The 25,157-nt window shown below is 65.1% G+C and overlaps 1 protein-coding gene across 4 annotated transcripts in view; it reads left to right on the plus strand.

The window, feature by feature from the left end:
• The first annotated feature begins 231 nt into the window (after nucleotides 1-231).
• MTA1 (metastasis associated 1) overlaps nucleotides 232-25,157 on the plus strand; it is a 34,716-nt gene continuing 9,790 nt past the window's right edge. For all 4 annotated transcript variants that reach the window (XM_023256149.2, XM_023256150.2, XM_023256151.2 and 1 more), the window contains exons 1-7: nucleotides 232-376; nucleotides 13,221-13,288; nucleotides 17,449-17,542; nucleotides 21,190-21,240; nucleotides 21,342-21,468; nucleotides 21,536-21,599; nucleotides 22,912-23,029. In XM_023256149.2, the coding sequence (XP_023111917.1) occupies nucleotides 349-376; nucleotides 13,221-13,288; nucleotides 17,449-17,542; nucleotides 21,190-21,240; nucleotides 21,342-21,468; nucleotides 21,536-21,599; nucleotides 22,912-23,029 (550 nt within the window). In that variant the 5' untranslated portion in view covers nucleotides 232-348. The remainder of the gene's footprint in view (nucleotides 377-13,220; nucleotides 13,289-17,448; nucleotides 17,543-21,189; nucleotides 21,241-21,341; nucleotides 21,469-21,535; nucleotides 21,600-22,911; nucleotides 23,030-25,157) is intronic.

Below are 25,157 nucleotides of genomic sequence, written 5' to 3' on the forward strand. Positions count from 1 at the left end.
CGGGGAGGGCTCACCCTGGCCGGCGCGCCGGGGGCTGCCGGAAGGACGCGCCCGGGGCGGGGGGCGCGCGGCGGCGCGGGGAGGGCCGGCCGGGTAACGGCCGCGCGGTGGGCGGCGGCGCCCGAGGCCCCTCCCCTGCCCGCGGCCGCTCCTCCTCTTCCTCTCCCGCCCGCGCCGCGGCCCTCGGTCCCTGCGCGGCCTCGGCGGCCTCGGCGGCGGCGGCGGCGGCGGCCCCTTTAAACCGCCCGCCCCCCGCCCGCGCCCGCGCCCCGCGCCCCGCGCCTCCGCCTCCAGGCCCCGCGCCCCGCGCCCCCGCGCGCCCGGCCCTCCGCCGCCGCCGGCCCGGACATGGCCGCCAACATGTACAGGGTCGGAGGTAAGGCCGCCGCCGCCGCCCGCCGCCCGCCTTTATGCGCTTCGGGCCCGGGCTCGGCCCCCGGTCCCCGCCGGCCGCCCCCACCCCCCCGGCCCCGGGCCCCCCGGGCCTGCCCCCGGCCCCCCGGGCCTCCGGCCCCACACCGCCGTCCCGGGCCCGCGCCAGCACCACCTCCCCCCTCCCCCCCCCCCGGGCCCCCGTCACCCCTGCCCGGGCCCCCGTCTCGTCCCTCCCCTTCCCCCATTTTCCTCCATCCCCTCCCCCACCCGCTCCGCCCGCCGCGCCGGCCGCACGGCCCCCCCGCGGCCCACTTCTGGTCCCCTCCCTCCACCCCTGCACCCCTCCCCCACCGCAGGCCCGCCCCAGCGCCGACCATCCTTCCTCCCACCCCAGCGGGCCCCCCCCCACCCCGCTCCCCGCGGCACCCCCGCCCTCGCCGCCTTCCCCTTCCCACTCCATCTTTTCTGAGCGGCCTGCTCCTCCGCCGCCACCTCTGCCCTGGCCCCGCTCGCCCCAGTCCGCAACCCGAAATGGCCCCTGGGCCCGGCCCCGACGGGGGCCAGTGGGTGGTGGTGGCCGAGCGGGCTGCAGGGAGGCGGGGGCTCTGCCCACCTGTTGGGGGCCCAGCGGCTGGTCTGTTGGGCCCCGGGCACCGGAGACGCTGGGCAGCGCTGAGCATCCTTTGGGCCTGGTGGGCCTGAGAGCCTGCGGCTGGGGCTGGCTTGAGCCCCCCTCCCCCTGAGCCGGAGCACATGGTCTTGGGAGGTTCAGGCTGCCCCCCCCCCCCACCCACCGGACCAAGTTTCCGGGCCTTTGCGGTGTGGAGGGCCTTGGGGGTTGGTTGGCTCCAGTGCAGGGGTGGGGAGCCCCATACCGGGGCCACATTCCTCCCTGGGAGCCCAGGAGGGCCTGCTCTGTGCTTGGGGGCTTCCCCCAGCAGGATTCCCTCTGTGGGGCCCTCAGCAGGCTGCGCTTACCCTGAGCACACTTCTGATGCACCCCAAAACTTTTCACCGCCTCCTGTTGCCCCAGTCCAGCAAAGAGGTGCTTTGCAAGGGTTGGGGACAGGCAAGGAGCCCTGGGTGGGGATGGGGGTGGTGCTGAGTTGGCTGGGGCCCTGGGGGAGGCTTCCCCCACTTCCTCCCTTGGTTTGGGTCCTAGGAAGCCCCCAGCGTTGGGCCCCACTTTGTTCCTTGGGGTTCCGGGCTTGTCCTCGTTCGGCACTTCCACAGGGAGGCGGGGTGCCCTTCCTGCCCCCGCATTCCTTTGGTGCCCACCCTTCCCGAGACCTCCAGATGCTTGGTCGCCCTCCTTTGGTGGAGTGTGTCAGGATTGAGAACCTTCTGGGTGGACCCTGGCCCAGTCTCCCCTCCTCACTGACTGGCTGGCCCCCCTGGGGCCTGGGTCTCACGTCTCCCTCCAGCTGGGCCAGCCTTGTGACGACCTTGGGCTTGCCCTCATCTGTGCAGTGGGTCAGCACGGCACCTGCCTGGCCATCAGTACCCCACCCCACCCCCCACCCCCCAGTTCAGAGGCAGTCCTGGGAATGGGAGCCTACATCCTATTAGCAGCAGGGTGTGTGGGCAGCAGGCAGGGGTGCAGGGGCCTGGAACAGAGGGGCTGTTCATCTCCCACCTTGAGGGCAAGGCTGGAGTGTCACCCCAGAGGTTCTTCCTCATCACACTGCCAGCTAGGCACCTTGACAGGTGCCTGGCCCCCGGGGGCTGACTGGCCCTCCTCCATCCCAGGAGCCCCTGGCCCCTCCCTCAGCTGGCCCCCTCCGCCCCCGTCGCTGCGGCTCAGGGCTCCTCCCTGTGTTGTAGAGAAGTCTCTCCATCCTGCCCCCCCCCCCCGTACGTACCCTCCAGGCACCACCTTCCTGCAGTGCAGAACCCCCCTTCCTGGCTCAAGGCCCCCATGGCTCCCACTGACTAGTGACAAGGCCCTGTAGGCCCTGGCTTACACCTGGTTCCCACGCGCTGTCTGGGCCACAAGGGCCGTTGAATAAATGAAGACATGATCACAGGAACACAGGCACTGGCCCCTGGATGCAGACGAGAGAGGGGCAAGGTGGGGTGGTGGGCCGGGTGCCCCTGGGCATCGTCTCCCCTCTGCAGGGCTGGAGGCCCTCGACTGGCTTCTGCTGTGCCTTCAGCTCAGGCCTTCTGGGGTGGGGGGCTTTAGCAGAGCCCCCACCAGGCCACAGGCCCCTGGGACCCTTGGTGTGTGGGCGGGGCTGCTTGGCTTTTAGGCCTGTCTGGCTCCGAACTTGGTGGGGGCCTGGCCACCGCTCAGACCTTCCCGTGCCTCCGTTTCCCCCAGCGGACAAGGATCTCTGTGCTCCGCAGGTGTGACCACACGCTCCCACTCGAACCCCCTGTGGGTTCCCGCAGAAGTGGCGTTTGCTCGTGGTTTGCAGACGGGGTCTCGGGGTCACTGCTGCCTGGGTCCTGGCAGAGCTGGTGGTCACGGGGCGGGAGGGGGGGTTGTTGGCAGGTTGGTGTCCTGTCCTTCAGCACCGCTTGCTTAGGGAGGGGGCGTCTGGAAGACGTAGCCCCCTCTGGCCCCAAGCTGATGGCCCTGTCTGGGCGGCCCTGGTGTGGTGGGGGTTGCCGCAGGGACATTCTGAGAAGGGGACACCCCCCCGCCCCTTGTTATCTCCACTCAGGACCCTGGGAACAGAGCCTTTTCCTGAGATGCCGGATCCAGCAAGGAGAGAGTAGGACACCAGCTAGATTTGAATGTCACATAAGCAGTTTCTGACTCGAACCGTGTCCCAAATATTGCAGAGGACACATAGATGCTAGAAAATCCTCAGCAGAAACGCAGACTTATCTGGGTGTCCTGCATTTTACCTGGCAGGCTGCTCCGAGGCCCTGCCAGGAGGTCTGGGCGGGGCGAAGGCCGGGTGGCGGCTTTGTGCCAGCTGACCAGCTGGGTGGAGTGGGTCAGCCGGGGAGGGGACAGGGCCTGGCTCTTCCCAGGGAAGTGACCTGGCTGCCGACAGAGGCCTTCTGTTGGCGGCTACGAGTGTGGCAAGGCGGGGCCTGGCCGTGGGTGGCAGGGTCAGGGTCCATGACCTCTGCTCCTCCGGGGTCTGTCTTCCCAGGCCTCAGCAGGCTTCTGGAACGGGCCGTGGGCTGAGGGCACCTCGGGGCGATTCTTCTCTCTGCAACTTAAGGCAAAGGTGTCGAGTGAGGTTTGAGACATGAAGAGCCTAAGTCGGGACGTGAGCCACCTGACACCATGGTTAGCCTTTGGGGCATTTCTTTTTGATTGACAGAATATAAGCTTTTCCTTGGGGTTCCCCCCCCCCTTTCCTTTCTTTCATTGCAAGAAGCTAACACCCATTCTTTTGGGTAGTAATTGGCTTTTAAAAACGTACTTTCAAAAGGTGCCGGGATGTGCTGGCGCTCCTGACCGCTTGGCAGTGTTCCCTTGGGGCCGTGCTCTGGGCTCTGTGCCCCTCGGAACCCTGTCCTCCCGTCAGCCGTGCCTCTGCCGTTGTCCCTGCGCTTTAAGGTTCTGACCAGGTGGGGAGTCCGTACATCTGAGGATCCCAAACTTGCAGAGGCGGCGGGGAAGCGCTCGTGGCCCCTGTGTGTCCGCCGCCCCCGGTCTTGTCCCTCGGGTGGGCCCTCCGCGGCAGCCAGCCCTGCTTTGGCCTCCCAGGTCTCTTGAGAGAAGAATTTGGCCACGAAGCTGTGGCTTAATACAAAAGAAGCTGTTGATGAAGGATGTTGGAGTAAACGGTCCACGGAACGGAATCCCTCATGCCCAGGGCCCGAGGGACGGGCCGCCAGCTCAGGGCGGGCGCTGTGGTCTGGAGGTGTGGATGTGGGGCTGGTCACACCAGGCACAGTGGGCGCCCTGTGGCCCCCTGTCCGAGGGGAGGGCTGCCCCTGTTCCCTCTGCCCGGCCTGCCGGCTCTGCTGCCTGGGGTCCCAGTTTCCCTGGGACCCTTGTGTCCTCTCAGTCCCCCCACCGACCATCCAGGGCCAAGCGGGCCCAAATCAGACTCGGAATGCAGCTTTCTCAGGGCTCCCGAGGGCTCTGTGCACGGGTGGACCAGGGGTGCTGTCTTTGGGGGGCCGAGGGTCTGGGCTGGGCTCTGAGGACATCCCAGGGTCCCTCTAGTCCCCGCTGCCAATTCAGGCGCCCATGGGCACCACCTGCCTGCCCCACACGCACTGCGGCCCCCAGGCTGGCCCCCAGGTCTGTGGTCTGTGACCTGCCTTAGGAGATGATCCTTCTAAGCTGTCTCGCTGCTTAAAACTGCTTAACGGCTTCCGAGGAGCGGAGGGTCCAGTCCAAAGTCTTAGAGGGCTTGTAACCCACCCGCCTGGCCCTGTCCCAGCCCCGAGCCACAGGGCCCACCTGGCTGAACCCCCAGGTCAGGGTGCAGACAGCAGCACCTCCTCGCAGGGACCCCCGCCCTCTGCAGGGCCGGACTTCCCAGGAGGCCGCCTGTGACGTGGCCGTGGTGAGCCACCCTCTGCGCGACTCCCACTCACCTTTCATTTGAGGCGGCAGAACCAGCAGGATCTTCAAAGAAGAGGGAGGGGGTGGCAGAGGGGGATCTGGATGGTGATGTGTCCAGAGGAACATGGGGGACCCTGCCCACTCAGGCCCGGTGCCTGGGAGCCCTCCACCATCTGGCCACCTGCACGAAGTGGACATCAGCTGCTGCCCCTGTGTCATCGGTACCTCCCCCTCCAGGCAGGCTCTGGTCCCCAGACTGCCACGGGGACGGTGACGTGCTGCTGGCTATCCTTCCAGGGAAGGGACGGGAGAGGGATGCCTGCGTGAAGGTGGCCAGGCCGTCAGCTTGCAGGGCCCGTAGGGTTAGCAGGCGGGAGTCCTGGGACTCCTGTGCACTATTTGGGAGAGAGTCACACAGAGACGCGAGTCAGGTTCCACGTGGCGGCCGGGGCTCGAGGGCTCTGTGCCTGGCCGGCTACTGCTGGTTTCTCCTGATTCATCCCCACATTTGGAAAAAGTAAAATGCTGGGCTGGCAGGTGTCCCCAGTGTGGAGGGGCAGAGGGGGAGCCCGGGCCTAGGGGAGGGGTCCCCGGCCCCCACAGACCTGGTGGGAGCCACTTCTGGAGGGATTCTGACAATCATGGCGTGGAGGGCGGGCGGCGGGGCCTTCCGGTGATGTGCCGGGCACCGCTGGGTGTCCGTGTTCTTGTGGGACCTCCTTTTGCCACCCCCCCCCCCCGGCTGCCCATGGCCCCCGTCCCTGTGGGCTGGTCTCATTGCCAGGACCACCCTCTGCTTCTCTGGGTCTGCCCTCAGCGGGCACCGTCCCCACTGTCCCTGCTGGTCCCGCACCACTGCCTCCGCCTACTCCCCACGTTGGTCTGTGGCCCAGATCGGTCCTTGTGGCAGCCGTGCAGAGCTGTGAGAAGTGAGTGCCCGACGAGCAGGTCCCCAGCTGGGATCGAAGGAGGCGACGCCTTGCGCCCTGTAAACCGGGGTCCTTCTGGCCTGTTTGGTACCGTGGTTTCATACATCCTTGTTGTATCGTTTTGAGTGCCATCCGGTCTGGTGTTTGTACGTGCAGGGAGGCTGCGAGGTCCCTCGCGGGGAACACGCCTGCGTCAGGAAAGCCCCTTCGGTGCTGGTTACAGAGCCGCTGGCCCTGAGCTCAGTGAGTGAATCAGCAGCGGACACTGAAAGGAAGCAGACACGGAACCAGGTCTCGTGCTGATCAGGCTGGCGGCCCCTGACCCTGTGCCCCTTCGAAGCCGCTGGGTATTAGCAGACACCGTAGAGCGCAGTCACAGAGGGGCGTGCCCTGTGCATGGCATCCTAACGCTTAGAGTCAGGTTGGTAGGGGCGCCTGGTGGCTCATGACTCTTGATTGCAGCTCAGGTCATGACCTCACGGTTCGTGGGGTCAAGCCCTGCATCAGGCTCTGTGCTGATCGCTCGGAGCCTGCTTGGGATTCTCTCTCTCTCCTCTCTTTCTGATCCTCCCCTGCTCACTCTCTCTAAAGTCGGGCTTGTTGAGATCGGGCTTGTACGGAGTAAGTGCTTTGTCGGGGACAGTCTTTGACTCTGACAGATGGCAGGTGTGTGCCCACCTCAGCCCTTGAGAACATTTCCACGGCCCCACGAACTTCCTCCTCGTCTGTTTTCCGAGCCCTTGCTCCCCCCAGCTCGCGACAGCCACGGACCTGCGTCCATTCCTGCTAGTCTGTGTTGTGCGGCACGTCCCGGAAGTGGAGCCACACCGTACGCGGCGTTTTGAGCCTGGCTCCCCTCCCGGAGTGTAACGTGTCCGGCGTTCCTGCCCGTGTCAGCAGCCGGTGGACGGTTGGGCCTGTCTTCGTCCGCTCCGGCTGTGACACGGGTGGGGCCGCCTGTAATGGACACATTTATTTTTCGCGGCCCGGAGACTGGGCGTCCAAGGGCAAGGCTCCAGCAGGTCTGGTGTCTGGTGAGGTCGCTTTCCTGCCTGAGGGGACCCGCTCGTGACCTAGGCACCCCCGAAGGCCCACCTCTCGGCACCATCTCCCGGGGGGGGGGGGGTTTCCGCGTGAATTTTGGAGGCACGCAGACCCTGGCGGGGCCGTCCTCAGTTTTGGGCGACGATGAGTGTGCACTCCCGTGCTGAGTTCTGCGTGTGTCCTGACTTCCGGATGAAAGCGCCCAGGAGCGGGGCTGTGTGTTTGGACCGGGAGCGCGGATTTCACTTGGTGACACGCAGATGCTGCGTGGCGGGATGGCCGGGCCGTCTCGCGTCCCGCCGGCGGCGCTGCACCTCGGCTCCCCCAGGGCGCGCCGGGCCTGGGCTGGCAGCCTCCCCGCGCGGACCGGCCCTGAGCTTCTGCTCTCCGGGCGGGTGTGTGCGCGGGCCTTTGCCCCGGTTTAAAAATCGGGGTGCTTGTTTTTCTTCCTGTTGAATTGTGGGAGCTGCTTTCACGCTCTGGTTTTCAGGGGCGTGTCTTACAGGTTTTCTCTTTTACGATGTGTGTATTTGGCGCCTCCACAAAACCTGCCTGGCCCAGGCTCACAGATATTCTCGCCCTGTTTTCTCATAGAAGTTTCATAGTTTTGGGTTTACGTGTGAGTCTGTGATCCATTTTAGGTTAAGTTTTGTGTGAGGTCAGGGTTGGGACTCTCACTTTTTTTTTGGCACATGCGTGAGCGTCCATTATCGTTTGTTGACATTGTGAGTGTCGGAGCCTGGGCGGCTCAGTCGGTTGAGCATCCGACTTCGGCTCAGGTCGTGATCTCACGGTTCGTGGGTTCGAGCCCCACACGGGGCTCTGTGCTGTGGGATTCTCTCTCTCTGCCCTCTTGCACTCATTCTCTTAAAAATAAACATTAAAAAAATGATCTTCCTTTCTCACTGGACGTGCTGGCTCTGTTGTCACATCGGTTTGCCACGTGTCCACGGTTCCTGCCACTGGTCCACGTGGGCAGCCTCGGGGCCAGGACTGTGGGCTCCCGGGCTCGTCCCTCTCCCCGGCTGCCGAGCCTGTCGGGATAAGTCGGCTCTCCCGTAGATTTTCCCCACAGAAAAGCAGCAGCGGAGTGCGGGCCGGGTGGTGTCGAGCTGTTGTAGGTGGGTTCCGAGAGGGTCCACACTGCGGTGTCACTCGGACGCTGCCTGGCTGGCTCATTTGCGGGTAGCCTCTGGCTGCTTTTGAGCCACGCCGGCGGGCTGAGTGGCAGGGGCTGGGGTCACCCGCGGCCTGGGGTTGGGGTGAGTCACGCGGCTCTCCGTGCCGCACCGTTCCCTCGCGGGAACCGGGGGTCGGGGGGCAGGCAGCACCTGTGCATCGCGTCCCCACAGCTCAGCGCGGACAGTTGTCAGCAGAAGCGCAGGGTCTCCAAAGGAGCGGCTCCTCGCAGCCAGCTCCCCCACGGGACCAGCGGGGCTGCATGACCTCGGGACCCCGGTGCCTCCTCCCACCTGGTCCGCGCGTGCCCCCCCTCCCCCCCCAGTGCGTTTCTCTCGGGAACCCTGTCTGGGACCCGTGTCTCACATGTGACGTGACTATGCGGACGAGGCTCCAAGCCCCACTTGGTGACAAGTGTGAGTCCCTCCTGCCTCATCGAACCCATGCATCAGCGTGACCGTCCTCTGACCTCATGGACTTACACACCATCACTTCTGTGAATTATTATTTTTTTTAATTTTTATTTATTTTGAGAGTGTGCGAGAGCAGGGGTGGTGGGGGCAGAGAGAGACAGTTCTGAAAGTTTTCTCGCTATGCGCCCAACCGACACGGGACTTGACCTCGGACCCCAAGATCATGACCTGAGCCGACGGCCGGTCGGACACCTCTGGGCAGCCCGGTTCACAGAATTCTTGTCCGTCTGAAGTATAAGCTGGTGTCTTCCTTGCCCCGCCGGGCAGCTCCATGGCGCAGCCACAGTTAAATTTTTTTTTTTTAACGTTTATTCGTTTATTTTGAGGCAGAGATAGAGGAAGACAGAATCCCAAGCAGGCTTCGTGCTGTCAGCACAGAGCCTGATGCGGGGCTTGAACCTGCGAACTGTTGAGATCATGACCTGAGCCGAAACCAAGAAACAGATGCTTAACCAACTGAGTCACCCAGGCGCCCCCTGGTTGTTAAATTTTAATTTCTTTAAAAACGATATTTTTTTTTAACATTTATTTTTGAGAGAGACGGAGTGTGAGAGGGGGAGGGGCAGCTAGAGAGGGAGACAGAATCCGAAGCAGGCTCCGGGCTCTGAGACGTCAGCACAGAGCCCGACGTGGGGCTCGAACCCACGAACCGTGAGATCATGACCTGAGCTGAAGTCAGATGCTTAACTGACTGAGCCACCCAGGTGCTCCTTATTGTGACTTCTTAAATTCAGGGCCGAAACTGAAGTTTGGGGGGATGCGAAGGACTGCTCTGAACCACCGTTGTCACTGTGTGCCTTTGGAAACTACTTCTTGCCGCATACGTGGTCGGGGTCGTGAGGTCATCTGAAAATTATGTAAAATCGCACGTGTGCGAACTTCTGCTGGTAAAGCCATTTTGGTGACAACTCACGTCTGAAGCTCCGGCCTCTCTCGGTAGTCTCCTCAGCATCCTGGTTACGACGAGAGGCAGATCTCCGCCCCAGTCCCATGTACAGGGACCTCATCTAGGGCTCCGACAGTGCTTCCGGACCCCGTTCACGCCCCGAGGGACTTTCTGTGTTTCCAAGGCCTGACTGCCAGCAGCTCCCGCGTCCCCTGCTGTGGAGGGTCTCCTGCTGCGCCACTGTGGGCCCGAGGGCTCCTTGAGGCCTTCACACCCCTCCTTGCGGTTGGTTACGACAGAAGCATCCGCGCCAAAGTCAGCGGAAGTAATGAGCACGTCGGGCTTTCAGCCGGCCTCTCCCAGTGATCCACGGACAGTGCTTGGTTCTCTGGCCACCACCCGTGACCACGTGCCTGAAGCGTGCTCGCCCGACCTCGTGTGCGTGTGGCCGCGCATCCCCAGTGAGCCGTGGCTCACCAGGCGTGGGACTCCCAAGGGCTTGGGGTTATCCCCCAGGAGCAGGTTAGGGGCCATACTCTCCTTTGGGACATGCGGACATGCAGGGCATGGACAGTCCAGGCCTTCCTGTCTGCTGAAAGGAGAACGTCAAGGAGAAAAACCTGATGGGGCTTGGTGTAGGCTTTCCAAGCGGTGAATGTGTCCAGGAGAGCGTATGCTTGCCCGTAGATACCGAGCTTGGCCACACCCGCCGCGCCACACGTCAGCGTTTGACGGGCATCGCCGTCGGTCTGGATGGTGCTCGACGCTGACTCTGGACCGCGGGGAAGCAAAAGGTCCTCCCCCAAAACAGTTCAGTTCTTCTCATTAGTAGGCTTGTGTTGTTCTGAAAGATCGTGTTTGAGGGGTGCCTGGGCGGCTCAGGACCTGAGCGTCCGACTTCGGCTCGGGTCGTGATCCCATGGTTTATAGGTTCGAGCCCCGTGTCGGGCTCTGCGCTGACGGCTCGGAGCCCGGAGCCTGCTTCGGATTCTGTCTCTCTCTGTCAAAAATAAATAAAATAAACATTAAAAAGTTTCTAAAAAAATCATAAAAGACTGTGTCTGATTATTACCGTTTCATTTTAATTTCATCGATAAAGGTATGTGGGAGTGTTGCGTTCGTACCTACAAAATACTTCTGGTGCAGCGTCCTGCCCTGCAGGCCTCAGGTCTTTGCCACCTGGCCCTTGACCGCGTCTGCGTCCTAACCCGTGACCCCTTTTTTCGCTCATTTTCCTCCCCAGTGTTTTGTAGTTGCCAGATCCGTGCGCAGGGCTTCGATGTTTGAAGATCCGTAGGTCTTTTCTCAAATGGATACTTAGGTATTTAATGCTCCTCGGGCCTGTTGTAAATAGTAGCGTCCACGTGCTGTTTTCTGTTCTGGGAGCTGGCTAAACCCTCATTCGTTTCAATGGCTTTTGTGTGGACTCTGGGAATTTCCGTGTGGACAGCATGTCTTCTGCAGACGGAGGGCCCTTCCCGGTGTCTGTACTTCTCTTCCTCGCGGACTTTGGCGACGGAGTGTGCACAGCAGGGAGAGCCGATGTGCTCACGTCACTCCCGATTTTGGGGGGAAGGCGTGGTTCTTCATCGTCGGGTGTGACGTCAGCTCCAGATTTTCCACGTGCGCCTTTTATCGGGTCGACGCTTCCCCTGATGTCCAGTTTCCTGAGAGAGTTTTCGTCGGGAGCACGTGTCTGTCCTGCATCCACTGAGATGGCCGCACAGCCTTCCTTCCCTGCCCGGCTGCCGTGGGCTTCGGTGTTTTCAGGGGGATCCCGGTGGCTGCGACGCATCGTCCCCTCCGTGTACGCCTGGCCTGGGCGTGCTGCCGCTCCCTTGAGCCGCTTTGTTGTCCCGCGCTCTGTGGCCGCGAGGGCCGGTGGGGACCGTTCCCTCCGCGTCCCTCCGCGTCTGCTCTCTGGACGAGCTGGCGTCAGATCCCGCTCCTGCGTCTGGTGGGTTCCCCAGTGACGCCGTCTGGGCCTGGAGGGCCGTCTGTCTGTCTGTCGTCTCTTTTCACTCTCTTGGCTGACTTTGGAAGGTTTTATCTATGAGCCCGGTTCCTTTAGCAGACGTCAGGGTACCGGCTTCTCTGCAGAGAGCTCGGGGCTTCGTGTCTGTGAAGCGTTGCTCAGTCTTCCCCGGGCTCCGTTCCTGGCGCGAAGCCGTGCCCAGTGCCCATCGCACCCCGTCCCTCGCCTCCACCCCCGCCCCGGCGTCCCTAGCTCAGGTCTCTGGCTCCTTGGTCAGCCCACCCCGGGTGTGCCCGCTTACCGGTGTTACAGTGAAGCCGCGTCCTTCCTTTGCTTCCTCTCGCGCTTGTTTTCACTTGTCCTGCGTTTGGCTCGTTACCTGCGGTCTTGTGTCGCTCGGTTTCCCGTCACCCGCAGCGTAGCTGACGCGCAGCCACGCGCGCTCCTCGAGTGCGCGGTTCTGTGAGTTCTGGGGAGCGTGTGGGGCTCTGTGGCTCCTGCTCCCCGGGCCCCCTGCCCGCCACCCTGGGAGGCGCCCTCGGAGGGGTCGGCCGCTGGAATCGTGAGCGGCTGGGTTGTCTCCGGGTTGGAGTGCACGTGAATGACATTTTTGGTTTAATTCGTTCTTTAGTTTCTTAGAACAGAAGCTTAGAAGATCAACGTGAGACCGTCGTGTAAACAGTGCGTTTCCGAGGTGTAACTCGCACCTGGTAGAATCCACCCGTTCCGAGCGTGCAGTTCCCTGAAGTTTCCTCTTTTGCGAGCTGAGCAGCGGCGCCACGCTCCGCGTTCAGAGAATTTCCGTCTCCCTCAAAGCGGACCTCGTGCCCGTCCACGGCCCCTCCTTGACCCCTGTTTTCCCCTAACCCATGAGCATGCCCCTCTGGGTGGTTGGTGTCTTTGCCTTTTGGTCCCGTGGGGCTCTGGTGGGGGCACGGCCGCGTCTGATGCAGCCGTGTCCTCCGGCTGTGCCGGTGAGCCCCGCAGGCGACACGTGCTTGTTCAGGCCCCTCCTCGGGGTCCCAGGCCAGGTCCTTCCGCAGAATCTGTGCTCAGTGTGGGCATTGGGCCGTGTCCGGGCCTTAACCAGATTCCAGCTCAGGCGAGCCTCCCGACCAGCCGTCCCCCGCAGGCCTGCCCTGTGGGCACCGAGGGGCAGGCGGAGCCGTCCCCGGTGCCGAACCTCCCCCAGCTTGCCTAGGCGTCAGCCAGGGGGCCCCGCTGGCAACTCGGTGGTCTCGCGGCCATCCTGGGCTTTCCTTGTGAGCCTCCCAGGGCAGGTCTCCCCGAGATGGAGCCTGAGGGAAGCCCGTGCTGACCTGGCGTTTTGGGGGGCCCGCCGGGTGGTGGTCGCTCGTCTGGGCCTTGTTCCTCTGGCACCTGACACCATCCCCACCCCAGGCCCTGGCCTCCGCTCGCTGCCAGGGGCTCATCGGGGCAGGGGGAGGAGATGCAGGGGCCTGGTGGCCCCCCGCCCGGCACGCTGCCATGGTCTCTGGGGCTCGTGGTGGCCGTGCTTGGCTGTCCTGCCCGCCCAGCCTGTGTGACTCAGGGCCCACCTTTCAGGCAGCAGTGGCCCCTGGGAAGCTGTCCCCAGGGCAGAGCTGCAGTGTGGTACCCCTAGCCCCTCCTGGGAGGATAGAGCTCCCAGTGGGCGGCTGGTGTAGGGCCCCAGGGATGGGGGTTGGGGGTGGGCTCCTGTCTGGGGCGGCCCCCTCCCACCTCGTCTTGAGCCCGGGCCCAGCACCCGCTGACATGTCTCTGGTTACTTCCTCTCCCCGCTGGGATGGTGTGGACCCCATATTCTTTGTGTCCTCCTGTTCTCTGCTCCCCAGGGCTCAGTGCTGTGGGTGACACTCTCTCTTCCTGTTTGCAGACTACGTCTATTTCGAGAACTCTTCCAGCAACCCGTACCTGATCCGCAGAATCGAGGAACTCAACAAGGTAGTGTGAGCACGCGTGTGTGTGCGTGTGCGTGCGTGCATGCTGGGGGTCCTGCTGGCGGGGGGCTCTGGGGCTGGCCACAGACCCTCTGGTAGCTTTGTACCAAGGCTCACTTGCCTGGAACCGGTTCCTGTCCTTGGAGAGTCGGGCGGTGGCGCCCCCGTGGCCTTGTGACAGGTGTGCCTAGCAGGGGCTCAAACGGGACAGGAGCGTCCCAGCGGTGTCTGGGCTGGAGGTTCCGGAGGCCCCGCCGTAGAAGGAAGGAAGCTGCCTGGGCAGCCACGGTCCCCTGTGGGCCCTGCCCATACGTTGCCTCCTTCCTGCTCACGTGCACCGTCCTCCCCTCCATCCACGTCCCTGGAGCCTCCGGCAGGCCCTCCCAGGCTGGGCGGGCGTGGGGTGAGGCCGTGGCTGGGGCCGGGCGCTGGGCCCACGCCTCCCGCGTGTCCACTGTGGTCACGGCGCAGGGGCGTCGGGTCAGGGCACTCCCTGGCCCTGTGGGCCCTTGTCTCCCCTGGTTCCTGGGGGCAGGGCTGCGGCGGTCGCTTACTGGCCACGGAAGACCTTGCTGTGCTCTTCGAGGTCCTCCCTGGAGCTGCTTTCCTCAGTCTTGGTGGCAGTGTGGCTTGGGATGCTTGGCAGGAGGCAGGGAGGGGCGAGAAGGCCAGACTTAGGGGCACCTGTGCCCCCAAGAGCCTCCAGCAGTGGCAGCACCGCGGGAGCGGGGGGAGCCTGTGCCCTGAGGCCAGGTCCGCAGGTCTCAGGTCCGGGGCGGGCGACCAGGACGTGTTGAGGCCACTGTGCTGCCGGTCCCTGTGCCCCGCGGGCGCCTCGTTGGCAGGAACCTGCTCACAGCGGCCCCAGCGGCAGGGGCCCCAGAGGAGGGGCGGGCGGCATCCTTAGCCGGTCACCCACCCACACGTGTCAGCTTGTGCTGACTTGGGTCACAAGGAAGCAACAGAGAGAGGTTGCTCAGGGGGCAGTCGCGCGAAAGCGTGTGGCTGGGGGAGGCGGGGGTCCCCCCTCCCCCTCCCCCCCGTCCCCAGGCTGCCGGCCGGAGTTGCCACTGACAGTGGGTTTTGCAGCCCGGGGCAGGTGACTGTAGATGGCTGTAGGTGGCCTCGCTGAGCGGGCTGGCGCAGTCCCTGCCCCTGGCTTGGGCTGCGACATGGAGAGCCCGTTGTGTGACCGGGAGGCACTGACAAGAGCAGGGGCGGTTGCCGATGTTTGTCAGCTCTGAGCCTGGTCGGACCCCTGGGTTTGTGTGCCCTGTGGACCCCCTTACAGGTCAGGTCCGGGTGGGGACAGAGAGACCTTCCTGGGGTCACGTGTGAAAGGACAGGGGCCCCGATGGGGTGGGAGAACAGGTCAGGTCAAGGTGGGGGGGTGGCGAAGAGACTTGCCTGGGATCACATGTAAAAGGACGGGGTGGCCTGCAGGCTCGGACGCTGGCGGGCACATCTTCAGCCCCTGTCAGCCTCCCCCTGCCGCCCCACGGAACGTGGGACTCAGGCCTGACTGAAGTGGATTCTGGAGCCACTCAGAGTGGGGCCAGGCGAGTGGGTCCCAGCAGGGGCTGCAAGGGGGTCAGTTTGCAGGCCCTCCCTGGTGGTCCCACCCTGGCCACTGCCCCCCCCCCCGAGCCCTGGACCCCACAGCGGTGTCCCCCATGCGTCCCTGGTGTGTTCCCCACATTGTCCGTTGGGCGTGGTCACGGGGGAACGGCCCAGGGGAGTCAGGTGTTCAAGGAAGGCCTTGAATTTTAGTAAAAGCCCTGTCTGTACTGGGGGGGGGGGGGGGTAACATCCCTGTCCACAGAAAGGTGGAAGGTAAAACCTGGAGCTGTTGGCAATAAAGCCAGAGCCCAGGGTTAGGTGATGAGTTGAGGGTGAGCCCAGGCCCTGCCTGAGAGGTGGGACAACGGGTTGGGGCCCAGGCAGCACTGGCACCTGCAGACAAGAGTGGGTGAATCAGCAGGAGGGTGGTGGGGGGGGCAGGGGCAGCGCACTGCCCCCCCCACTTCTCTGTAAGTTGGAAATGATTCTAAAATGAGTTTTCTTTTAAAACCTGTCAAAAAAGCCACAGCAGTGGTCATACTGGTTCAGGGGTCTGCTCTTTGGGGACCTCTTCTTGGATATTACACCTCCTCCTATGAAGCCTAGCCTGTGTTGTGCGGTGGCGGGTGACAAAGGTCCCCACCCCTCCCAGGACTCTGGGCTTTTGTAAACCTTCAAAGTAATTGTCACATTTTCTTCTCAGAACCGTGCCTGAGTCTCTCTTGCGCTGGCTTTGTCTCCATGGGAAGTTAGGTCCCGAAGGGGCCGGAGGGGCTGAAGGAAACCTTGGGCTTGAAAGAAAAGGGGCGGGGCCTGGCGTCTGGGGTGTGGGAACCGGGGAGGGGTGGGGGGGGTCCTGGGGTCCTGGCGGGGAGGCCGTCCTGGAATTAGAAGCCAAATTTTGGAAGTTTGGCGTCTGGCTTTGTTGGGGTGTGTGGAAATGTCGGGCCAGCACAGCACAGAAGGTGGACGAAGAGGGGTCACGGACCCCAAGGGGGAGGGCCTGGGACCCACGCGGAGAGCCCCTGCCCCCCAGCTGCCAGCCATCCTCCTGGGCGTGTGGGGGAGAGGTGTGCACGTGCTGGGTCTCCAGGGTCGGGCCTGGGCCGGGCCACCAGGGCCACCACGAGTGGGGGCCGAGGGCTGCGCCCCACAGACCCTGCCAGGCGAGCTCCGTGGTGGACCTGGGCCCTGAAGACAGTGGGCCGCCCTCCGGCCCCACGGATGAGGGGGCGCCGCTCCCGAGCTCACAGGTCCGGTGGCTGTCGTGTCAGACTTCGCCCTTGACGCTGCCGCGGCCCTGACGACGGTCCTGGGGGGCGGTCCCCGTGAGGCGTCTCCTCACCTGGAGCCCAGCAGGCCATCCTGGGAACCATTTCTAGGAGACACTGTTCCACGTGGGCCCCGTGGCCGAGGCGGCTTTAAGCGTCTCCCAGCACTGAAGCCGTTTACGAGGGCGTGACTGCCGTGGGGCACGCGGCGCGCTCTGGACACCAGGGCGTCCGCGGGCTCCAGGGAGCGTTCGCCGCAGCTACCCTGCTTTCCTGGAAGGTGGTCGGTTCTCCTAGGCAGAGGGTGGTCTCCTAGCCTCGGGGAGCGCCCGGGGCGCAGTGTGTGACACATCACCAGACTTCCTAAGAGGCTGTTGGCTCCGTGGAATGAGCCGGACGGTCCACACTCGACCTAGAGACGACTTCGTTTCAGGATGTAAACGCTAGAATGCTGCACCCTGGGAAGGTTGGAGTGGTGGTCATGAGCCTGGTGTCATTGAAGGTTCTGGAAGCTCCCGTTAGTTGAGGAAGGGTCTGTTCCTAACCCTAACCCAGCAGACTCCCTCAGCGTCTTGCTCTCTTCCCGTGTTGGCCAAAGTCTTTGAAAGCCCTTGAAGGCGTCTCTGAGCCCTGGGATGGCAGCATTGTCCCCAGGGCACGCATCAGCTGCTCCCAGCCCCTTGGGGGCTGCTCCCTGGCACCGGGGTCAGTGGTCAGCTGGCCTTGGTCACACCCAGAGGGGTGCTGGAAAGGCAGGGTGTTCCAGGAGCCGAGGCACAGCTGCCTGTGGCCAAATGTCCACCAGTTGCTGGCCCTGAGCAAGCAAGGCCTGGGGGAGGGACACGGAGACCAGCAGAAGTGAGCCCCGGCTGGTGGGCTGGGGTCCACCTGTGTCCTGGAGACAGCACAGTGGGGAGAGAGGGAAGACAGACCTGGAGGGAAGGGGCACAGGGAGGGGATTGGCAGGGGAGACAGGTCTGGAGGGGAGGGGCACAGGGAGGGGGATGGGGGGGAAGACAGACCTGGAGGGGAGGGGCACAGGGAGGGGATTGGCAGGGGAGACAGATCTGGAAGGGAGGGGCACAGAGAGGGGGGTGGGGGGGAAACAGACCTGGAGGGGAGGGACACAGGCTGGGCTTAGGTCTGTGCAACCCGTCCCCGGCCGGCTGGAGGTGTCACTGCCCCGTATCTTCCCGGGCACGGCCCCTCCTGTGATGGGCCTGTTCCTGGTCACACTCAGGGTCCCATGTGAGAGTCGGCCCTGCTGGGGGCTGTCAGTTGGTGGGGGGTGGGGGGTGAGGGGTAGTCCTCAGACCCTGCCTTGCTGTTCCAGACCGCCAACGGGAACGTGGAGGCCAAGGTGGTGTGCTTCTACCGGAGGCGGGACATCTCCAGCACCCTCATCGCCCTGGCCGACAAGCACGCCAGTGAGTCTGGGCCTTTCCTGCAGGGCGCGGGGCCCACCTTCCCCGCCCCCTCCCCCGGGGCCCAGCCCCCACCTTCCCCTCCTGCTTCCCCCTGGGCTGGCCCCCACCTCCCCCGCCCCTCCCTGGGTCGGCTCGTGGGGTCCTGGGCTGGTGAGGCCACCTGTCCTGTAGCTGTAACCTGGGCTCTGGGTGCATGGGGTCTCTGTGCTCGTCCCCCCGGGGTCCCCTTCTCTGAAAGGTGGGCCTGCTGTGTGCTTGCTGCAGGACTTTTCCTGATACGATCGAGCCGTCCTGGGATGTTTCAGGGAGGCCAGGTGGGAGGGGGCTGCAGGGGGCGGGGGCGAGGACTCTGCTGGTCCCGCTACACCTCACTCCTTTCCACTTGGCCGGGAGGTTTACACTGGTGTCTGGAAAGTGCTTTTAGAACCAGAGTCTCTCTATTTGTAGTTCAAGCCTGAGTCTTGGAGTTACTGATGTTGGGGGTCTCCCAGCAGCCTGGCAGGAGCCCTGAGGTCTCCCTCCCCATCGGTGGCCAAGGCTCCTGATTGAAAACAGGCATCCACTGGGGCCCGGCCTGCGTCTGCTCCCACGTACGTGGGGGTGCGGCTGCCCGTGTGCACCTCCAGCCCCGGGTCCCGCACGGCCCCTCCCACCAGGCAGCGAGGGGAGGGGTCCCAGACTCTCCCTCCTGGGATGAGGGGGCACACCAGTGGTTGTGACTGTGACTGACCCTGGCTCCCAGGTGCTTGCCTACAGGGCCGTCCAGCCAGGGGACAGGAACCGTTCTTAGGGAGTTTACCGGGTATCGTTCCTGCATGGGTGAAGACCTCCCCTGTGGCCCCCCCCCCCCCCGCCCGATCGACCCTGGTTCCTCTGGGTAGAGGTCCAGACACGGGGGAGTCACGACTTCCTGGTCAGGCTCCAGGTCAGGGCAGCAGTCAGGCCAGGGACCCCCTCTGCCTGTGTCCCCAGCACGGTGCTGTGAGAGGCAGGACGCCCAGGCCAGGTTGGGCTCCTCCGTGGGTCCTGGAGGGGTCAGAGGGTGCTCCGGGACTGGGTCTCCCAAGGCTTCAGGGGTGAGGAGAGAAGCAGTGAGGTCTGGAATGGGGGGCCGCACCCTCACCAGGATCAGTGCAGCCCGTTCTGTGCTGGCCTCGCCTTGCCTGGCCTCCCAGGGGATGTCCACCGAGGGAACGTCTGTGGTCATGGGGAGGCCGCGGGTCCAGGCTTCGGGGCGTGTCCTATAACCGGTGGCCTTCTTGTGACACAGGTGGCTCTGTGTCTAATTGTGGACGATGAAGCGCCCCCGGGAAGCATACATTCTCGATCTTCAGCCCCAACGCCTGCACCCGCCACCCCTGCCCTCCTGGCTGTGGGTGTCGGGGCAGAGAGCCGGGGGTCTCGGGCCCACAGTCCGGAGGACGGGTCTGTTCGGTTGCTGGCCCTACAGGCATCAGCAGTGGTGGTCTCTGTTCCATGCCGCAGGGTGGGAGGGACTTTGAGGGGTGGGCTGGCCAGACCCCGGTGTCTGTGGCCCAGGTTGGGTGGAGTCACTGTTGACTTGCGGTGTTGATGCTTGAGGATCTCTTCACCCGTGTCCGCTGCCTCGCCCAGAGCGACCGCAGTCCTCACCCCCTCAGTACGTGGTGGCCCACCGTGGCCTCAGGGCCGGGCTTTCCTGCTGCCAGGCCCCCCAGAGGTCAGCTGGTGGCCAGGAGGGCTCTAGGAAGGACCTGGGGGGCGCCGTTGCCAGGACGACCACGTTGGAGCTGCTGGGAGGGCAGTGGCCTCCGAGGCTCCCCAGAGCGCTGTCCCGGGGTGCGTGTCATGTGTGACGGGGCCCAGTGAGGCCGGTGGCGTGGCCTTGTCAGGGCAGGGCCCTGCTGGTACTTTCTGGGAAGCCCCGTGCTTTGTGCCGGCCGCTCTGTCTTGCAGTGGTGTTCCCGGGAACCGTGTTGCATGGGGCTGTCTCTGCTCGTGTGTCCCTCCGTGCGCTCACTGTGGCCGGGGTGAGGCTGATCCACCCTTCTGCCCAGGCCCCAGCCCAGCATCGAGGGGAGGGTGTGAGGATACTCTGGGGTTTCCCGGGGACCCTTCTGGCGAAAGGGAGACACCCAGGGGGCCCGCTGCTTGGTCAGGCAGGCCCCTGGCCCTCATGGCCAGTCAGCTGCTGGGGTCTCTTCTGGGTCTGGGGGCCTGAGACAGAAGCCCTGCCCACCACTGCCAGGGCGTCCAGCCCCCAGCATGGGCCAGGTGTCCCAGGCCACGTGGGCGTCCCCGCAGCAGTGAAGCCCTTCCTGAGGTCTCCCAGCCACCTTTTGTTCAGCCCTTGCCCCTTGTGGGGAACCGCAACAACCTCCTCAGCCCATAGCGGACGTGGCCGCGGCCCCCTGCCCTGAGACCTGCGCGTGCACACACGCTCACACACATGCACACGCCCGCACGCACAGGGCTGTCCTGAGACAGCACCCTGTTGCCCTGGGAGAACGGCAGGCACGGGTGACAGAGTAGGCTGCAGGGGCTCACGGGGTGTGAGTCAGCCCCAGGGGTGCGGTGGGAGTGCAGGGCCTGCCTGTGCCTGGGAGGGCCGGCCCCCGACGCGGCCCGGGACCAGGACGCACTGGATCCCAGAGCAGGGTTTTCTGCACCACAGGCGGCCTTCCCCCACCTTGACCCCCTGGGTTCCTCGAGACCGAGTGCCCCAGTGCCACCCACACCCAGGGGTCCACCAGGCGCGAAGGAAGGCTTGGAGCACAGGGGCTGTGGGAAGCTCGCTCTCTCCCCGTCTCCTCAGGTGCTGATGTGGCCCAAGCCGTGGCCACTCCTGGGGCCCCTCCTTGCCACTGCTGATGGTGGCCGCGATGGGTGGGGGTCTCCCGGCCACTGTGGGGAGGGTCCCAGGATGATGGTCTCTGGCCCCGTTCCTAGCCATGCTGCCTGGGCCCACGGTGCCATCACAGGACTGCCGTGAGCGTAAGGTGGGCTGGTTGGCGGGTGTCTGGACAACGGCAGTGTCCCCGGCTGGGGGTGCATTGTGCCTGTGGGTCTGCGGGAGTGGGCGGGGCAGGCAGGGGAAGACGAAGCCAGTAGTGGGCACTCGGACTCTGGTGGCCCACACGCCTGGAGCAAACACAGGACCACCTCCCCTGGTGTCCCTAGCCCGGGCTTCTGTCTGAGCCGGGCGGGGGGGGGGGGGGGGGAGGGGGGGGAGGGGGGAGGCTGGGGACTCCGTGCAGTCACCACAGGGGGGCAGCAGAGGGCTGTGGTGGGTGGGGGGGCGGGGGCGGAGGGAGGGCCCAAGATGGAGAATGGGGTTCCCAGATGTTGCCCGAGTGCAGCAGCCCCTGTGGGGTGGCCAACCTCTGCGTGTCCCTGCCCCGGCCCCCTCGTCCCCCGCACCGCCCCAGACTTCCACCGTGTCTCCGAGGTCCCCTGACCCCTGGTACCGTGTGCTTCCTGTGGGCACCGATGTGCCAGCTCCGGAGGGGTGGCTGAGGGCGCCTGGGTCAGCACTCTGGGAACAGCAGGTGCACTGCCGACCTGACCTGGGGCTGCCCCGGGCCGTGGGTGGCCGGGTGGGCCAGCAGTGCTCCGTTGCTAACCTGTCGTCTGGGTACTGTCTGTCTGTCTGTCTGTCTGCCACGTAGCTCTGTCAGTCTGCTATAGAACCGGACCGGGGGCCGACAGCGGCGAGGAAGGTGAGAGCTGCCTGTGCGGGAGGGTCCTCACGAGCCGGCTGGGCGGGTGCCGGGCTGGGGGCCCTGGGGCGGCGAGCTCACGGGAAACCCTCGCCCCTCAGGGGAGACGGAGGAGGAGGTGGAGAACCCCGAAACGGCGGACCTGCCTGAGAAGCTCAAGCACCAGCTGCGGCACCGCGAGCTGTTCCTCTCGCGGCAGCTGGAGTCGCTGCCCGCCACTCACATCAGGTACCCAGCGGCCCGGCGGGTGCCCGGGGTCCACCCTGCCCCTCTGACGCCTGCCCTTCTCTTGCAGAGGGAAATGCAGCGTCACCCTGCTCAACGAGACGGAGTCGCTCAAGTCCTACCTGGAGCGGGAGGTGAGGCTGGCCGCCCCCGCCCCCTGCCAGCCCGCAGCCACCCCGCGGGGGCTCAGCCAGGGGTGTGTGCCCCTGCAGGCCACCCGCTCACACCGTCCCTGGGCCGAGCCGGAGCCAAGGCGGCCAGGCCACGGAAGGGTTCCTGAGTCTGTAATATCAGCATCGTCAGTGTTGCCAGCAGTTGGGGCCATGGGACCGCCTCCTGGTCCCACAGACACGCATGGGGACCTCATGCGCTCGTGGGATGGTCCCCACTGATGCCACCCCCAAGTTGTGACAGGTGAAAATGTTCCCAGACAACGGGTTTGTCCCTGGGGAGCTGCATGGCCTGGGCAGAGCCGGCACTGAGGACGTGGAGAAGGGGTCTGGAGGGGCTGGGACGCTATGAGAAGGACAGGTTGGGGCAGGTGGCCGTGCAAGGAGATCCTGGGGCAGGTGAGGGGGCTGGCCCGAGGCGACCCGCTTGTTCTCAGCCCTGGTCCCTTCCCGCCATGCAGAGCCCGGCTCGTTGGGGAGCTCAGGTCTGCGGCGGCTGGGGGACAGGGTGCAGACGCGAGGACGGTGGTGCGGCCGCTCTCAGGCTCCTCGCCGGGAGTCAGGGAAGCCACCGGGGGGGACAAGGCCCCAGGTCAATCCTGCCGAGCGGGCAGGGAGCCACCAGCCCAGGGGGACAAGCCCCAGGTCGGTCCTGCTGAGTGAGCCAGGAGCCGGTGGCGGGTGAGAGCCGTCCGGAGGGAGCTGTGGTGTCAGAGTCTCACAGGATGATCTGCTGTGGGCTGTGGCCCGCGTGTGTCCCCGGGGCGGGGGCCTGGCCCCTTGCTGGTGTCCCCTCGCCTGCTTGGGGAGCACGTTGCCCTCAAAAGTGTGAGGACTGGCCGCTGAGCTGGGGCAGAAACGAGCCATGTCTGCACACGGCCCCTCAGGCGTCAGGGAAGTAGAGCAGGCAGGGTGGCTACAGGGGGCCCTACAGAGTTGGGGGCCTAGGGCAGCAGAGGGTCACCGGAACACCGCAGGGTGAGCCCCGAGGGTGGGCCGGTCAGGCCTCTGAACTCGCTGGAAATGAGCAAAGCGGCTCGGCACGGTTCCTGAGAAGCACGGCCCTAGGCACGGAGTCCAGAACCTTCTGTGGCCCCGTGGTGCATCCGCGGTGACGGCTGCACGTGAAGTGGGCTGGACGCTCCCCGGCCACGGCCTTCCAGCCTGTGCCGCGTGGGGTTTTGTGTGTCCTGCTTCCTCACGGGCCCGCGGCGGCGGGCTCCGGGTGAGGCCTCTCTGGCGCCCTGCTGACGCGGTCTTGTGTGCTGTTTTTCAGGATTTCTTCTTCTATTCTCTAGTCTACGACCCCCAGCAGAAGACCCTGCTGGCAGATAAGGGAGAGATCCGCGTGGGGAACCGGTACCAGGCGGACATCACTGACCTGCTGAAGGAAGGTAGGGCTCTGGGCCGCCAGCAGGGCGTCCGCGCACCAGCTGCGTTTCCTTTGCGCGGCTCTTGGAGCTTTTTTTTCCAAAAAACTTGGTTGGATGAATGGGCTCACCTTGCCTCTGCCGGTGGGCAGTGCCTTCCGGGACTCCGTGCGCCCCGCAGCGACCAGAGGGGCCGTGTGTCCTGTCTCGGCAGGAGGTCTGTCTAGCGGCTGAGAAGCAGCTGTGGGCGGCTAGGGTGCTGGTGGCCGGGGCTCACGGGCGTGGAGCCCACGCAGCCCTGCGTACTCTGTGCCCCTTGAGTCTAATGGGCCGTCCGTGGCCGCCATCCACTGGGGAACCACCCCGTCGGCCTCCCCGGCCCCACCCCTGCTCGCGGGTGCCCCTACCGGACTGACAGCTAACCCCAGGGCCCGTAGGCCGTGATGATCTCCTTGGGGGTTTTCCTCACTTGAGCTCCTCCTGTGGGGCCAGCCCGGCCTCGGTCCTGTGTCCCGTCCCCCCCCCCCCCCCACTCGAGGCGCGGTCTTGGATCTCCCGGCCCTCAGTGAGCTCCTCGGGACCGGTGTGTGCTCTGTATGCAGCGAGCTGTGTGTTGGGCCAGCGGGTCTGGGGTCCTCGGGCCCCTTTCTCTCCTCCTTCTCTCTCTGCTGCTCTCAGGACCTCTCTCTGCGGACGTAACGGGCTATTTCTCTGAGGCCGATTTAGTTTTTTAAAAACGTCTGGTCTCGCCTCGCGTGTGTTCTTTTCTTTTATGCGCATACGCGCCCCGCCCCCCACGTACATGCCCATGTGACATACGACACGCGTGCACACGCATGCTCACACGCATGTGCTCACAGACACGTGTGGACGCGTGCACACACATCCGTGCATACACGCTCACACACACGCGCTCGCACGCTGGCTTCCCCTTGGCTGGCGGTGCGTCCGGGAGGACCCTGCCGGTCGGAGGTGAGGCGGCCTGTGGCGGGGGACCTACGCCGGGAAGCGCACGGGTGCCCTCCGCCCTGTGTCCCGCTCTCTGGTCCTTGGCCGCTTCTGGGGGCTGCCCGGAGCCGCACGCTCCCCACCTCCTGCCCACCCGTACTGTCCCGCTGCTTGCCACGTGACGGTGTCCCCGTGGCAGCCCCTGTCTGCTAGCCTGACCGCGGCTGTTGCCGGGTCCCGCCTCCCCGGCCCAGCTGAGGGAGCCGCGTCTGGTGGTAACTGGAGAAGGACCCCGAGCGGGCGGCTCGAGTGTCAGCCAGCCTCAGTTTCCTGGGCCGTGACCCGGGTGCCGGGCAGGAGACGACCTCGGCCCCGGACCCGCAGGCCCGAGAAGGCCGTGAGGGCTGCCCCGGGGGTGCCGGGCCTGGGTCGAGCGGCACGGGGCCCCCGCCCCCCAGCTCCTGGGTGCCGCGGCGAGGCGGGCACAGAGTGAATGAAGGCACACGCTCTCCCCTAGCACGTTAAAAGTCTAACGCGGGTGCGCAGTGGCACCCAGCAGGTGCCGGTTGCAGGTCGTGGCCCTCAAACCATGGAGGCCAGGAAGCGTCGGACCCCAGATATTGGGGGGGGGGTGTCTCAAGGGGAGTCCCCCTAGGAAGGGCACTGCCTACAACATCAGGAACATCCCACCCGTGCTCCGCCTGTGCCTCACAGCAGCCCGCGGGCCCCAGCCACATGTTCACCCAGGCTCCCCGGTGGGCTCCCTGGGCACCGACTTCGTGGGATGTGCTCGCGAGGGCTCCTGCGCGTGGTAGGGAGCCCATCGCCGCCACAGTCAAGGGGAGCGAGTGCGTCTCCTGCACGCGTGCAGCCTGAGGGCCTGAGCTGGTTGCGGACGTGGCCTCGGCCAGGGAGCCGGACGGGAATGGCTGTGAGGTGTTCACCCACAAGGGCTGGGCACGTTGGGACGCCAGCTGTTCCCGGGCGTCTCCCGCAGCCTCCGCTCTGTTCTCCGTGAGTGAGTGTACTTCCCGCGAAGCGGCTGTGCCTGCTGGGTCCAGGAGCTCTGCCCTCGCGTCTGCACAGGACGCGGCCCCCCAGAGACGCCCCGACCCTGGAGTCTGCAGTGTTGGGAGCGGCCAGGGGGGCAGGGGGTCACGTAGAAGGAGGATAAACTGAAATGCAGCCTTTTGGGTACTGTGAG

Source organism: Felis catus, chromosome B3, assembly GCF_018350175.1.
Source record: "Felis catus isolate Fca126 chromosome B3, F.catus_Fca126_mat1.0, whole genome shotgun sequence".
Taxonomy (NCBI): domain Eukaryota; kingdom Metazoa; phylum Chordata; class Mammalia; order Carnivora; family Felidae; genus Felis; species Felis catus.